The 16,066-nt window shown below is 40.1% G+C and overlaps 1 protein-coding gene across 2 annotated transcripts; it reads right to left on the bottom strand.

The window, feature by feature from the left end:
- Positions 1-12,633: 12,633 nt before the first annotated feature.
- LOC131164628 (transcription factor bHLH91-like) lies at positions 12,634-15,862 on the bottom strand. Of its 2 annotated transcripts, none has more exons than XM_058121970.1 (4): positions 15,046-15,862; positions 13,698-14,936; positions 13,088-13,582; positions 12,634-12,960 (listed from the first exon to the last, which is right to left on the bottom strand). In XM_058121970.1, the coding sequence occupies exons 2-4, from the start codon at positions 14,889-14,891 to the stop codon at positions 12,859-12,861; spliced, it is 1,791 nt and encodes a 596-aa protein (XP_057977953.1). In that variant the 5' UTR covers positions 14,892-14,936; positions 15,046-15,862; the 3' UTR covers positions 12,634-12,858. The 2 variants fall into 2 exon arrangements, with proteins under 2 accessions (XP_057977953.1, XP_057977944.1); XM_058121961.1 differs by having other exon boundaries at positions 13,698-14,920; positions 15,046-15,238.
- Positions 15,863-16,066: the final 204 nt, after the last annotated feature.

The following is a 16,066-nucleotide window of genomic DNA, read 5'->3' as shown; positions in this document are numbered from 1 at the left end:
CCCTCAGGCAAAGATTTTGCCTCACCCAATTGTAACATGTTCTATATACATAGATACTTCTAATATCATAATAATTTATTCCTTTCTGTCATTATTCATTCATAGACATCTATTCATGTTCATAGCTTTAAGCATTGAATTTCATTTCACTTTAAGTGACTCTTTCCCATTTGTATCATTCACATATGTCATTTCACTCCATGGTTATTCCATTCTCATTTCATTGCATAACATTTTCATTTCATTCCTTCGTACTACATGTAACGAACCGAGGAACGTTTTTCAGCTCCTTGTCGACAAACGCAGGGGATTCATCGACGAGGGTATAAGAGGAGCTTGTCGACGAGAACAGGATTCATTGACGAGAATATGCCGAGAGAGGATTTGTGTAAACTTGAAATTCGTCGACGAGGGTTGAAGTTCGTTGACGAACTTCCTACAGGACTCGTCGACGAGGTGACGTGGCTTGTTGACGAATCCCGCAGTATAAATAGGGTTAAATGAGAATTTTTAGTCATTTTCTTGCACCGAATCTCTCTCTCTTTCTCTCCTCATACGGTTTCTCCTCCTTCTCTCTTCAATTTTAAACCGAATTTTTTCCGGTTCAACGATCTGAAGCCACCACGACGCTCCTAGGAAAGTTCTCTGCAAATCTACCGGAGCGGATCGTTGGTGAGGCTGAGTTGGAAACCATCCCAAATCCAAGGTAAGGCTTTCTACGCAGTATTTGAATTCTTGACAGTTGTAGAAAGCGTAGTATGCGTAAAAATACTGAACTTTAGTTCTGGGGAATGTTGTTTTCAGGGTGTTGAGTAGGGAACCCTGCGAGTGCAGGACAGATTTTCTTAGGGGCTTTTTAGAACACAAGTAAAGGGATAAACTAAACTAGTATTTTATGAAAAATATGTATATTGTTATTGCATTTGATTTTAGGAAATACATATATTTATATATGATTTATATTTGGGAAATACTGTTGAAAATGTTGGTATGTTGAATATGCAAAAAATCTGTCAGTGTGACATGAGTAGAAATTGTTATGAAATACTGTTTTTTAGGAATGGGTTAATGGTATGGATTTTTATAATGGAAAATTGGCACATGGGTTGAGATTTTGATATGTTTTTTGACGTACGGGCCGAGCTATGTATATGATTTGTCAGCTTAGGAGCCGAGCTATGGATGTGAATTTCCAGCGTACGGGCTGAACTATGTATATGATTTTCTAGCGTATGGGCCGAGCTATGGATATGATTTTCCAGTGTAAACACTGATCTATGTATATGATTAACCAGCGTACGGGCTGTGCTATGATTCGTTGGCGTACGGGCCGAGCTATGGTAAAATGTGAAATACCGGCATATGGGCCGATGATTTTTCATAATATACGTATATATGCAAAATAATATGATTGATTTGAAAATTAATGATATGAGATATCTATGTATCACAGTTTTAGTATATGTTATATGATATTAGAACCTGGTTGGCTTGGTCTAGGCTAGCACTTGCACGGTACCGTTGCTATGTGTCCATGGTTATCATGATTATAATATCTTTGTTAACACCACTGTACAGAGTGGTGTGAGATTGGATGGTCGATGTGGTTTTAAGAAGTGTGTGAGCGCCTCTAGTGTACGGACTAGGTCTGGCAGACACATCAGACTTAAAGACTGTACTTTTGACTTAGTAGTAGTCGGCCAACCATTGTCAGGTCCGGCCTTCGGGCCACACAACCCAGTCATGTGGGGGTAATACATGACAACAGCCAACTAACCTACCAGGAATGTTTTTGTATTATTATTATATGAGATGATATATGTTTATGAAAATGCAGTATGTTCTGCCATGTTTTGACGATATATATGTTTTCCCAAATTTGACATAACAGTTACTAATATGTTCTATATGGTATATGTATAACACGGAATACTCATGTTGTCACACACCGGTATTAGTTTATTTCCCTTACTGAGAGGTGTCTCACCCCAAAATTTTATAAACTTTTCTGGAGCCCCAGATAGGAGAGCGGGGAAAGCCCCACTGATGTAGTGTTGTTTGTCTGCCCTCTTTGAAGAGTAAGTTTTAGTAGGGACAATTTGATTTTGTGGGAAGTGTCCCTAGATCTTATTTTTGGGATGTATATACTGAAATACAGTGGATATAGTGACTCTGGTATTTATGGAATTGTGATGCATGGTATAATGAGATGTATATGATTATATGTTTCCTGCTCCGTAGGCTTCTACTATATGTTCTGATATATCCCTAGTACCCATGGGTCCAGGTGGGCTATGATCTACTGAGCTTTGTGATATTGTATTTATTGTATAAAAAAAATATGAAAATTAAACAGGTCGCCACAATTTGGTATCAGAGCCTAGGTTGCTAGGTTTTGTAGACTTTAGAATACCAGAGTTTAGGAAATGATTTAAGGTTGTTCTACAGTCTAGTGGCAAGACTTCCATGGCAGTTTCTGTGTTTTTCCTAGGGTGACGATTTCAGGAAAACCATTGCAAGCTATTGTCGGGTTGTGTTCCTAGAATGTAGGACTAGGGATTAGAAATAAGTTGGAAATGTTGAGATAAGTGGTGAGGATAGGTGGGTAAATTATGAGGATAGGATTTCTGAGTTGCGTTTTTGGTTTTCAAGATGGATCTAAGAAGAAATAGTGCCCATGCGAGTAGCAGTGATGGAGTAGGACCATTAGGTGCAGCTGGGACCGACTCTTATGTGGTATTAAGTAGCGTGGCTTAGCAGGTTATGGCTGAGATCGCTAGGAGCTCGAGGGAGCAGGGTGGTCCATTTGTAAGCCATGGGTGCACCATAGAGAAATTTAAGAAGATGAATCCTCCGGCATTCTCAGGTGGAGTTGATCCTGCAGCCGTTGAGAACTGGTTCCAGGAGACTGAGAAAATATTTGCTGTATTGTAGTGTACTGAGGAACAGAGGGTCCTCTTTGCCACCTATAGACTGGCAGGAGAGGCCGAGAGGTGGTGGACTACGGTAAGATTGCTGGAGCAGCAGAGGGCGACTCTGATAGCCATGACATGGGACCGGTTTAAAGAATTGTTTTTCGATAGATATTTTCAAGCTACTGTCAGGGAGGCTAAAGTAGAAGAGTTCCTGAGTCTGAAGCAGGGATAGCTATCTGTCCAGCAATATGCGGCGTGATTCATCGAGCTCTCTTGTTTCGCCCCATATATTGTTCCTGATGAAGTAAAGAAGGCAAGGAGTTTGAGAGAAGCTTGAGGCGGAGTATATTTAAGCAGGTGGTGCTACTGTGGAACCAAGACTTTGTTGAGTTAGTCGACAGGGATCCTTGGCAGGGATTGGTGAGCGTCTCGATGCTGAGGAGTAGGGACAGAGGAAGAGATCTACATCTACGGGCTACCAGCAGGGTCATAGACCGAGCCAGTGGAGGAGAGGTAATCATAGCAGATGGCGGAGAAAGGAGACGGGAGAACGCGAGGTGCAGGCAGGGCAAGGTCCTGCAGTCTGTCAGACTTGTGGTAAGAGGCACTGGGGAGAGTGTCGAGTAGGAGGGGTGGTGTGCTATCGCTGCGATAGATCGGGGCATATGGTACGAGACTACCCTACCCCACCAGATGCAATTCCAGCTCCCAAACCATACTGAGGAGGTTATCAGGCGCCACATGGGGGCCAGCAGAGGAATGTAGCTCCAACCAGGGTGTTTACTCTGACGCCGAGTGAGGTTGAGACGGCCGGTGATGTGGTGATAGGCATGGTTATTATGCTTTCTTTCAAAGTTATTGCATTGTTTGATTCAGGAGCTACACACTCGTTCGTGTCTTTGAGGTGTGTTAAATTATGTGGGGCTAAAACACAATCATTAGATGTTGAATTGTTGGTATCTACACCGACTAGGTCAATAGTGAGGTGTAGTAAGATGCTCTGAGGTTGTCCAGATGATATTCCAGGAAAGACTTCGTCTGCTAATTTGATAGTGCTGGACATGGACGGGTTTGATGTTATTTTTGGCATGGATTGGCCAGCAACTAATTTTTCCAGCATAGATTGCCGAGCACGAGAAGTGTTATTCAGACCTCTGGGGAAAGCAGAATTCAGGTTTGTAGGATTGCAGGTGCAATTCCCTCCTCAGCTAGTTTTAGCTATCCAGGCCAAGAGACTACTGCTGAGTGGTTGTCGAGGGTTTGTGGCTGTTGTGAAGGAGATGTCAGAGAATGAATTGAAACTTGCTAGCACGCCTGTAGTAAAGGACTTTACAGATGTTTTCCCAGATGAGTTACCAGGCTTGCCACTCGATCGTGAGATAGATTTCCCTATTGATCTACTTCAAAGTACAACGCCGATTTCTAAAGTACCTTACCAAATAGCACCAGTAAAATTGGCAGAATTGAAGAAACAGTTGCAAGATCTGCCTGATAAGGGCTTCATACGATCCCAGTGTATCCTCGTGGGGAGCTCTAATATTACTTATGAAGAAGAAAAACGATACAATAAGGATGTGTATGGACTATAAGGAGATTAATAAAGTGACAATTAAGAATAAATATCCTCTACCCTATATAGATGATTTGTTTGACCAGCTCCAGGGTACACAGGTGTATTTGAAGATTGTTCTCAGATCTAGCTATCATCAAGTGAAAGTGAAAGCAAAAGACGTCTCAAAGACGGCCTTTAGGACCAGGTACGGGCATTACAAGTTTCTTGTTATGCCATTTGGTTTGACGAATGTTCCTGCGGTATTTATGGACTTGATGAACAGAGTCTTCCACCAATACCTAGACCAGTTGTTGTTGTTTTTTATTGATGATGTACTAGTCTATTCGATAAGCTATGAGGAGCATGAGACACACTTAAGGCGGGTTTTGCAAGCACTTCAGGAAAAGAAGTTGTACGCCAAGTTTAGTAAATGTGAATTCTGGCTTGATAAGGTCGTGTTCTTGGAGCATGTTGTATCTAGAGACAGTATTTCTGTTGATCCTAGTAAGGCTAAGGCCGTAGTAAATTGGGTTAGACAGAGGAATGTCTAGGAGATCAGGAGTTTCTTGGGGCTAGCTAGGAATTATCGTCATTTCGTTGAGGGATTCTTAGCTTTGTTCAGGCCTTTGACACGACTGACTAGGAAGAATGTCAGATTTGAGTGGGACGACAGCTATGAGCAGAGTTTTCAAGAACTAAAGCATAGATTAGTCACAACACCAGTACTGGTCATCCCGTCAGGGGGTGAGGGGTATGTTATTTACAATGATGCGTCCTTGAAGGTACTTGGCTGTGTGTTGATGCAGCATGGCAGGGTGGTGGCGTACGCGTCCAGGAAATTGAAAGAATATGAAAAGAACTATCCTACACATGATCTTGAGTTGGCTACTATAGTACACGCCTTGAAAAATTGAAGGCATTATCTGTTCGGCGAGCGGTGTGAGATTTTCTTCGACCATAAAAGTTTGAAGTACTTTTCCACTCAAAAGGAGCTAAATATGAGGCAGAGAAGATAGTTGGAACTCATTAAAGACTTTGACTATACCATCAGTTATCACTCAGGGAAAGCAAACGTAGTAATTGATGCGTTGAGCAGGAAATCCAGGGAACCAGTGTTGGCAACTGTGGAGATCCAGTATCCGAATTAGTTGAAAATGGTTCTCAGGCTCACATTGCCAGTTTAGTGGTGCAGCCTATTTTGCATTAGAGGATTAAAGTCTCCCAGAAGGAAGACCCAGAATTAGCAGAGGTGATGGATAGAGTGCAGAATGGTCAGGGGGAGGAATTCAGTGTTGCAGATGACGGCGCTTTACAATTCCGTTCCAAATTATGTGTTCCTGCCAATATGGACATTAGGAGGACCATTCTAGAGGAGGCTCACGGATCTTTGTATTTCCAGGTAGTACGAAGATGTACAGAGATCTACGGGAGTCATATTGGTGGAGTGGTATGAAGAGAGAGATTGCCGAGTATGTAGCGCAGTGTCTGACGTGCCAGCAGGTAAAAGCTGAGCACCAGAGATTGGCAAGGCAGTTGCAACCATTATTTATCAAAGAGTGGAAGTGGGATCATATATCCATGGACTTTGTGTTAGGGCTGTCGTCGACATCGCATGGCCAGAATGCGATTTGGGTGATAGTAGACCGGTTGACTAAGACCGCTCATTGCCTCCCTATCAAGATCAGCTATCCTCTCAGCCGATTGGCAGAGATGTACGTCCAGGAGATAGTTCGTTCTCATGGGGTGCTAGTATCCATAGTGTCAGATCAAGACCCTCATTTCACGTCACGGTTCTGGAGAAGCTTGTAGGAAGCTTTAGGGTCTCAGCTATCGTTTAGCACAACATTCCATCCTCAGTTGGACGGGCAGACTGAGAGAACGATACAGATACTAGAAGATATGCTTCGAACATATGTTTTATATTTTGGGGGTAGATGGACTCAGTTCATGCCGCTGATAGAGTTCGCATATAATAACAGTTACAAGTCCAGTATTGGCATGGCACCGTTTGAGGCATTGTACGGTAGGAGACGTCGATCTCCTTTGTATTGGGATGAGATGGGTGAGCGGCGAGTTGTGGGGCCAAAGCTAGTACAGCAGGCGTACAATAAATTTCGGCTTATCAGGGATAGAATCAATACAGCTTAGAGCCAATAGAAAAGTTATGCCGATAATCGTCGCAGGAATCTGGAATTTGATGTGGGTAATCATGTGTTTTCGAAGATAGCTTCGATGAAAGGGGTTATGCGATTTGGAAAGAAGGGTAAACTTAGCCCTAGGTTTATCGGTCCATTTGAGATTCTAGATAAAGTGGGACCGGTAGCTTACAGGCTAGCTTTGCTACCTGTGTTGTCTAGGATCCATGACGTATTCCATGTTACTATGTTAAGGAAATACGTCACAGATCCTTCTGATATCATCAGTTATGATGAATTAGAGCTTAATGATTCATTGGTGTATGAGGAGGTACCAGTACAAATTCTGAATATGAAAGTACAGGAGTTACATAACAAGGAAATTCCTTAGGTAAAAGTTTTGTGGAGGAATCATGCAATTGAAGAAGCATTTTGGGAATCCGAGGAACAAATGAAGCAGAAGTATCCGCATCTATTCCAAGGAGTCTAAATAGGTAAAATGTAAGTAGTTAGGTAGTATTTCTTTTGCAGGTACATGTAATGGTTTAATTAGTGTAACATTTTAGTTTTGGGAGAATTTTTTTTTTTTTTTTATGTATAATCTCCTAGGACTCAGAATGTAACCATGGTATTCCTCCGCCATAAGTGAGGGTAAGTAATAAAATAAGTGGACCTTTTTTTTGTTAAGGGATGACGAGTTATGGGAATAGTAAATTTTGAGGGCGAAATTTTATAAAGAGGGGAGAATGTAACAACCCGAGGAATTTTTTTTAGCTCCTCATCGACGAACACAAGGGATTCGTCGACGAGGGTATAAGAGGAGCTCATCGACGAGGATAGGATTCGTCGACAAGAAGATGCTGAGAGAGGATTTGTGTAAACCTGAAATTCGTCGACAAGGTTGAAGTTCGTTGAGGAACTTCCTACAGGACTCGTCGACGAGGTGACGTGACTCGTCGATGAATCCCACAGTATAAATAGGGTTAAATGAGAATTTTCAATCATTTTCCTACACCGAATCTCTCTATCTCTCTCTCTCTCTCTCTCTCTCTCTCTCTCTCTCTCTCCTCATACGGTTTCTCCTCCTTCTCTCTTCAATTTCAAGTCGGATTTTTGCCGGTTCGACGATCTGAAGCCACCACGACGCTTTTGGGAAAGTTTTCTGCAAATTTACCGGAACGGATCGTTGATGGGGCTGAGTTGGAAACCATTCCAAATCTAGGGAAAGGCTTTCTATGCAGTATTTGAATTCTTGATTGTTGTAGAAAGCGTAGTATGGGTAAAAATACTGAACTTTAGTTCTGGGAATGTTGTTTTCAGGGTATTGAGTAGGGAACCCTGCGGGTGCAGGACAAATTTTCTTAGGGGCTTTTTAGGACACAAGTAAGGGGATAAACTAAGCTAGTATTTTATGAAAAATATGTATATTGTTATAGCATTTGATTTTAGGAAATAAATATATTTATATATGATTTATATTTGGGAAAATACTGTTGAAAATGATGGTATGTTGAATATGCGAAAAACCTGTTAGTGTGGAAAATCGGCGTACGAGCCGAGATTTTGATATGTTTGCCAGCATACGGGCTGAGCTATGTATATGATTTACCGGCATACGAGCCGAGTTATGGATGTGATTTTCCAGCGTACAGGCTAAGCTATGTATATGATTTGTCAGCATAAGGGCCAAGCTATGGATGTGATTTGCCAGCGTACAAGCTGAGTTATGCATATGATTTACCAGCATACAGGCCGAGCTATGGTATAATCTAAAATTCCGGCGTATAGGCCGATGATTTTTCATGATATACGTATATATGCAAAATTATATGATTGATTTGAAAATTAATGATATGAGATATCCATGTATCACAGTTTCAGTATATGTTGTATGATATCAGAACCTAGTTTGCTTGGTCTAGGTTAGTACTTGCATGGTACCATTGTTATATGTCCATGGTCATCATGATCATGATATCTATGTTAATGCCGCTGTACGGAGTGGTGTGAGATTAGATGGTCGATGTAGTTTTGAGAAGTGTGTGAGCGCCTCTCGTGTACAGATCAGGTTTGGCAAACCCATTAGACTTATAGACTATACTTTGGACTTAGCAGTGGTCGGCCAACCATTGTCAGGTCCCGCCTTCAAGCCACACAACTCAGTCATGTGGGAGTAATACATGACAACAGCCAGCTAACCTACCAGGAATGGTTTTGTATTATTATTATATGAGATGATATATGTTTATGAAAATGCAGTATGTTCTGTCTTGTTTTGATGATATATATGTTTTCCCAAATTTGACATAAAAGTTAGTGAATATGTTCTATATGGTATATGTATAACACGGAATACTCATGTTGCCACACACTGGTATCAGTTTATTTCTTTTATTGAGAGGTGTCACACCCCAAAATTTTATAAACTTTTCAGGGGCCCTAGATAGGAGAGTGAGAAAAGTCCCGCTGATCTAGTGTTGTTTGTTTGCCCTCTTTGAAGGGTAAATTTTAGTAGGGAGAGTTGGATTTTGTGGGAAGTATCCCTAGATCTTGTTTTTGGGATGTATATACTGAAATACAGTGGATATAGTGACTCTGGTATTTATGGAATTGTGATGTATGGTATAATGAGATGTATATGATTATATGTTTCCTGCTGCTTAGGCTTCTGCTATATGTTCTGATATATCCCTGGTGCCCATGGGTCCAGGTGGGCTATGATCTGCCGAGCTTTGTGATATTGTATTTATTGTATAAAAAAAATATGGAAATTAAGCAGGTCGCCACACTACAACTGCTCTTTAGCCTTCATTTGTTAGTTCACATAGAAATGTGCTAGAATCTGCTACGTTTAGTCCACATAGAAATGCCCTAGAATTTGCTAACATGGCTATCTTTCAGCTGTTTTACATTTACATGGTTGCATTTAACATACATAAGTAACATTGCCTATATCATATTTTATTCGCAATGCTTCACTTATTTAGCCTCCATGTCATACATTTAACAAATATTAGCATAGAATCTCATGCCACACAATTTAATAGTAAATTCATACATATTCGTATAAAGTAGGCCAACACACATTTAACATTTGTATGCTGAAAATACATTTCATTTCTTACATAATTCCTCAGAAAATACCTTTCACTTTCATTCATTTACTTTCACATATACATAGCTATATAAACATTCTTAGGCTCAGAAAACATGGTTTTACATGGTTGGCATTTTAAATCCACATAAAATATATATATATATATATATATATATATTTAACATAATCCATTTTAATTCATGAAAAACCTGATTTAATACATAAATTTTCCCCTTACCTGACTTTCGAACTATGCTGATAAGATCCCCAAACTGATACCCACAGCGTTCACCTGAACCCTAAATCCAAAATTCTTAATTTAATTAAATAAATTCCAATTAACTTAGATCTTAAGAAAAAAAAACTTACTTACTACTTCCTAGGCTCCAAATAACATTATTCTTAAAGAAAATCCCAAAATAACTCACTTACCTTGATTTTGGGATGTTTCCCAAACCCCTTAATCCAACAATCAAGTCCTACAGCCTTACAGAGAATGATCCTATGAATCCCGTGGTGGTTCCGGATCATCAAACCAGGTCAAATTCGGCGCCGAAATCGAAGAGCGAAGGTTGGGAGACCGTTTTAGAGAGAGAGAGAGGAAAGAGAATTCGTGTGTTCACGCTGACAAATGAAGAACAACCTATTTATAGACAGGGCTTCATCGACAAGACACGTGGATTTGTCGACGAGGCACTGTAGAGACTTCGTCGACGAGAAGATACCTTCATCACCGAAATTCAGAGTTCCAAAAATACTCTCTCGGGATTCCTTCGTCGATAAGGAACTAGTGTTCGTCGACAATCTTAGAAGGGCACTCGTCGACGAAGACAGGACATTCGTCGACGAGGCCTGCTTTTCTTTTAAAAACCCCTTCTTTTTTCCCTTATTATCCACTAATCCATTTCATTAATTATATTTCCTTATTATTTTAATCTCCGAATCATTACATTCTCCCCTCCTTAAGAAATTTCGTCCTCAAAATTTTGACTAACTAGTCAAATGAATGACGTGTGTCCTAATTATTTTGATTGTGTGTCTTATATTACAAATGCTCCTTAAATTAATTTGTAAATGAGTGACGTGAACGATCCCTTACCTAGCCGTTTATTTATTGAGTTTTATAGTTCTTTAGATATTGCAATTAAGTTCATGATTCCCCCACTCCCTTTTTTATTTTGATTGTTTGGTTTAGGGATTTCCGAATGATTTCGTAAATGCTTTTACATTGTAATTTGATGTTTTTTAGTCATTCGTGGAGCTCTGAGTAGGTGGATTTGGGTTCAATTTTCTTTTTGATCTATGGAATTCAATTTTTTTTTCGTGTTTTGGGGTTCTTATTTAATGAGATACGCGTAAAATAGATCATAGACTCGGTTCAATTTCCTTTTTTTTTTTTACCTTGCATTTTAGATTTCTTCCTACTTTATTATTATTGTGAGTATTAAAAACCCCTTTGATATTTTATGCTTAATATTCACAGAACCCTAATCTGATTATGTGTTCCTTCTGTTTGAATGCTTATTCATAATGTTAGTAGGCAAGGGCTGATTAAAAACATTCGAGTCTGCCTTTACAATATTAAAAAATTTGAAGTGTGAAGTCTTCATGTATGTTTTCCTTTGAGTCTGCCTTGACTTTGAGCTTCAACATTCTTTAAGCTTTCATAAGATTTTTCAAACTTTAATCTGTTGAGCTTTCTTTTGATCACTTATTTGGAATGTAGGCTATTAATGTACTCTTGATCTTGAACTCTAATGCTTAATTCCTGAAATATCATTACTTTAACCAAAACAAGTTAAATTCTCTTGATTTGTTATCATCAAAATAAGATTTGTAAGCCTTATTAGGCCAACAAGAACCTTTACAATATTTCTAGAATGCACTCAGATATTGTCCTACTGTTCTGTTTTCTTCCTCTTATCCTCCATTCAAGTTTTCTTCCTTTCTAATTCTTACATCTTATATTTGAAAGAGACCTTAAATTTGGATTAATGTAAATTTAAAAAACATGTAATATAAAACTGTATCGAATTTTATTCAAATAAACCTAAATTCAAATTCAAAGTCAAAAAGTCATGCTCCCAAACACTATTATTGGACTTTAGAGTTAGTTACTCTATAATTTTTAAAGTGCAAATGAACATTAGTCAAAATTTAATCGAGTTTTATAATTCTTTATTTAATGAGTTTCATAAGGTTTATTGCAAGTAAATGAAACACTAAATCGCCCTTATTCCTTTTTTTCCCTTCCTCACATTTCCTCTCGAGAAAGACTTGGACACAGTTTGGATTAAGGAAAAAGGAAAAGTAAGGACAAGAAAAGATTTAATTTTTATTTTTTTCTATATCAAATATTACTAAAAATTAAAATTTTAGTTTAATGAGATTAAAAATTTTATAAATTTAATGTAAATGGTGTTTAAAATCATATTTCATTGGTTTAGATTTTTTTTTTCTTTCTTCATTTCTTTTGCCTAAGATTTCTCAATTTCCAAATGGGGTCTTAGTGATTGCCCAAGTGACAATTCAATGGGAGGAATTGGGTTTAATGAGACTATAACTCTATGTTTGTGTAGTACTTGAATTTGGATTTGTACTGAATTTGGATAAGATATAACATAAAATTATATTAAAATTTGTCCGAATCTACCCAAATTCATATCTAAAGTTCAAAATTCATACTCCAATGAGTTGTAATTTTATTCAACATTTACAAATTGAGTTGAAATTTTTTCCTAATTATTTCGAGTGGGTGTCTTACATTACAAATGCTCCTTAAATTCATTTGTAAATGAATGACATGAACATCCCTTACCTAACCGGTTGCTATGAATTACTCAAAGAATTTGCTGTATATTTACATCTAAACTAATATATAAAATGAAGATTTATAAAATAAAATAAAATAAAATATTAAATAGAGAAAATAAAAAAATCAAGTGATAAATTTGATTCCATTCCATCCAACTACATATCATCACTCCTATTCCTATGTATCAATTATATAATAAAATGACAATTACATATAACAAGGGATGAAAACATAAATATAAGCACACATATATAATGATAATAACAATAATAATTAGAAAAAAAAAATTAAAGACTTTCCATTGTTCATAAATAAGACCTCAATCATAAAAAGGCCAGGCTGCGCTAAAAGCTAGTGGTAGAGGGAGTGGCTGAATACTGTCTGTCCACGCTCTCAATGAGTTTGTTGGCAATCGCACTCGCATACACAGACGAGCCTTCATATATCTACAATCAAAATGATTCAAAATTCACATGTACTACTGTGATCAATGTGATGAATTAATTAAACAGTACTACTACTGATCATGGGAATGGATCAAATAAATATATGTAAGCGATTATTGGCTCATACCTTCGTATTGAACAAGAAGCTGTAGTGATCGCCAATGTGGCCGCCGGCGACGTGGTGGAGATCCAAGTGCAGTTCGTCGAGGGTTTTAGACACGTAGAGCAAGCAATTGATTCTCTTGCGCTGAACGAGTTTGATGTTGACTTCGTCTTCCACGATCCGAACATCGACTTCGGTGTCTTTGGATTTCCGCTGAAGCCAGGAGCTTCTCAGGGACCCATTATTGGCGTAGGAGGATTGGTCTGCGTCGGCGCCAGCCCCGCCGAAGCCCAGAAGCTTGTTGATGCTGCAGCTCTCTATATCCATTTCACCAGCCGCCGCCGCAGCAGTAGCGTTAATAATAGTATCAGCTTGATCCGTCGCCGTTGTCGTCTTGTGCCTCTTGCTCCTTTCACTCCCACATCTCTTCTTCTCCACCAGGATTTTCAGCTCATTCACTGTTCTCCGAAGCTCCTTGATGTATTCAATAGCATCTCCCACCACAGATGCTCTGTCAGCCTGATTAATTGTTTTTGTAAAATTAAATGCATTAATTGAACAGCCAATATTATTTGGAGGACCGATTGAAGAAATTGATTAATTAATTTCATACATATGATCAATTTGATATTACCTTGGTGGGGTTGGGAACCAGGCTCCCCAAGGCCTTGAACTTGTCATTCAGGTGTTCTCTCCTCTGTCTCTCCGTAGCGAAGTGTTTGGTGCCCTTCCTCGCGGCTAATCCCCTGCTCCTAGCTTTATAGGCAACATCAATGTCCCTTGTGAACTCCAAAACTCCATTGTCGAAGTGCACCCCGTGATGGTCTCCGCTGTGGTAGGCATGCCCACCGCTGAGCATCTCATGCTCATGATCAGCGCAGCCATCGGTACTGCCGAACAAGGAGCCGGCTCCAACTCCTGAGGCCGGCAAGCTGTAGCCGCGGGGCAAAGATTGAAATAGTTCTCGGAAAAGAGGAGGCTGTGGAGAGAGATTCAAGTGAAACAGGGGATCGAACAAAACAGTACCAGATGCGGGAGGAGCAGTAGCATTAATGTCTACGGAATTAGGGAGGTGATCTCCGAGAAGGCCTAGGGAAGAGGCAGCTTGCATGCTCGCCGAGTTGTGGTTGGGGTTTGCTGCTGTGGCGAATGAGATACTTGAAGAACCAATGTTGGGGAGCAAACTTGAGGCGCCCGAGGCAGAGCATCGGGGCAAGTGGAAGAGATTCAGAAGTTCAGGAGCTGCCGGAGCGAATAGAGGGGTAGTTTGATCTGCAGGTAAAGATGAATTGTTCATGAAGACCTGGTGACCATTGACGCCCAAATCTTGCATCTGTTCGTGGACATGATCACCAGTGTCCCAGTTGTTGCGCATGCACTGCTGATTATGATGATCATATGACACCATCTCATGATGATGATGATGATGATGGTGGTGGCTATGAAGATGATTCGAGTCATGGATCGCCGCCTCTTGCATCAAATGTGTATTGTTATTGTTGCTGTTGTTGTAGCAGCGGTCATCCATTTCAAATTGCAGCAGCTGCTGCTGCACTAGTGCTTCAGTTTCCACGGCAGCCGCAGCAGCAGCAGCACCACCGTCTTGATGATGATCAGGAGGAGGAGGGTTCCTGTGCTGGGAATTAGAGAATTGTTCGACAGAGAAGTTGGGGAGCTGGATGTTGTTCTGATCTTCCGTAGTGTTCGCGGGCACGAGCGGTGGTGGTGGTGGCAAGACTGGGCAGTCGATGGTCGGGCCAGTCTGGGAAAACCCATCATCAGCTGTTGAATTGGGATCGAAAGAAGAAGCAGCATCCTCATGATACATTTTCTTCTCCCCCTCTCTCTCCTTGTCTCCTGGAAATATGGGTCTCTGTCCGCATCAGTTGAAAGAAACAATTAAGCAAAAGAGTTCAGAAAAAAAAAAAAAAAAAAAAGGAAAGAACAAATATAAATAAAAGCTGGATGATGCATGATCTTACGGGCTCGACAGGTTATGCTTATTGGAGCTAGCAATGAACAAATTGAGGAATTCGAAGACGAGATATGAAGAAGTGCTGAAAGCGTAAAATATCTGAGAAATGCTTTTTAATCTGATTTTGCTTTTTGCAGCAGGGGAGAGGACGGAGGTTGTTACTGGTTACTGAGTACTGGGCAGAGTCCCGGCGCAGGCTGGTCCCATTCACGATCTCCGTATTCCGATATACTGCTGCGGGAGTGGGCCCTCTTTCTCCGCCTCTCTCACAAAAATGTGCTAACTAATTCCAAATTTGGTGTAGTTCTAGCTGACTCAATTCACGCGATTTCAGTTGGTTTGTGCAGAGAAAAGGTGCGCTCCTGGGCCCCACCCCTCCCTTCAGTCTTCCACGCAATCCCGCTTCTCAAACTACCCCTAACAACGCTCCTTTGCTCTCTCTCTCTCTCTCTCTCCCCCGCTCCCACGCACGACTGAGCGCGCACTGTCACTCCAGCCCTCTCGCCGAACGCAGGTCTGTTCGCGCTGCAGACGACGATCGGTGATTGGAGTGGAAGAAATTAACCTGAAGACGACAACGACGACGACGGGAGTGGAAGAAATTAACAGTGTCCTTGTGCTTACGCGTCCAACGCCGCCACTAGCCTTCCCTGATTCGCGGTCGGATCGATCTGCCGGGAGGGTCTCTTGATTTCGAGGAGGGACATGGAATCTTATGTGTCCCTATCCATCCATTGTAACTTGCTTGTTTATTTTGATTTTGTAAACCATTGAAATTAAAACTTTGAATGCTTTTTTGCATATTACTCACACTGTTTGAAAAGGGTTAGATTTAGAGTTGTATTAAATTTAGATAAGGAGTATTGAAATTTATCAAAATTAACCTAAATTTAAATTTAAAATCTAAAGTTCACATCGAGTAATATTAAGATTTTTGTTTTTAAATGGATAGAATTTAGACCTTAAAGTTACAACTATCCATTTGAGATACTTCAAGAGGATTCTCTATTTGGTGTTCCTTTTAAATA

This window comes from Malania oleifera, chromosome 1 (assembly GCF_029873635.1).
Source record: "Malania oleifera isolate guangnan ecotype guangnan chromosome 1, ASM2987363v1, whole genome shotgun sequence".
Classification (NCBI taxonomy): Eukaryota; Viridiplantae; Streptophyta; class Magnoliopsida; order Santalales; family Ximeniaceae; genus Malania; species Malania oleifera.
Note: the sequence above shows the minus strand (reverse complement) of the source record. Positions and strands in the feature narration are given on the sequence as shown.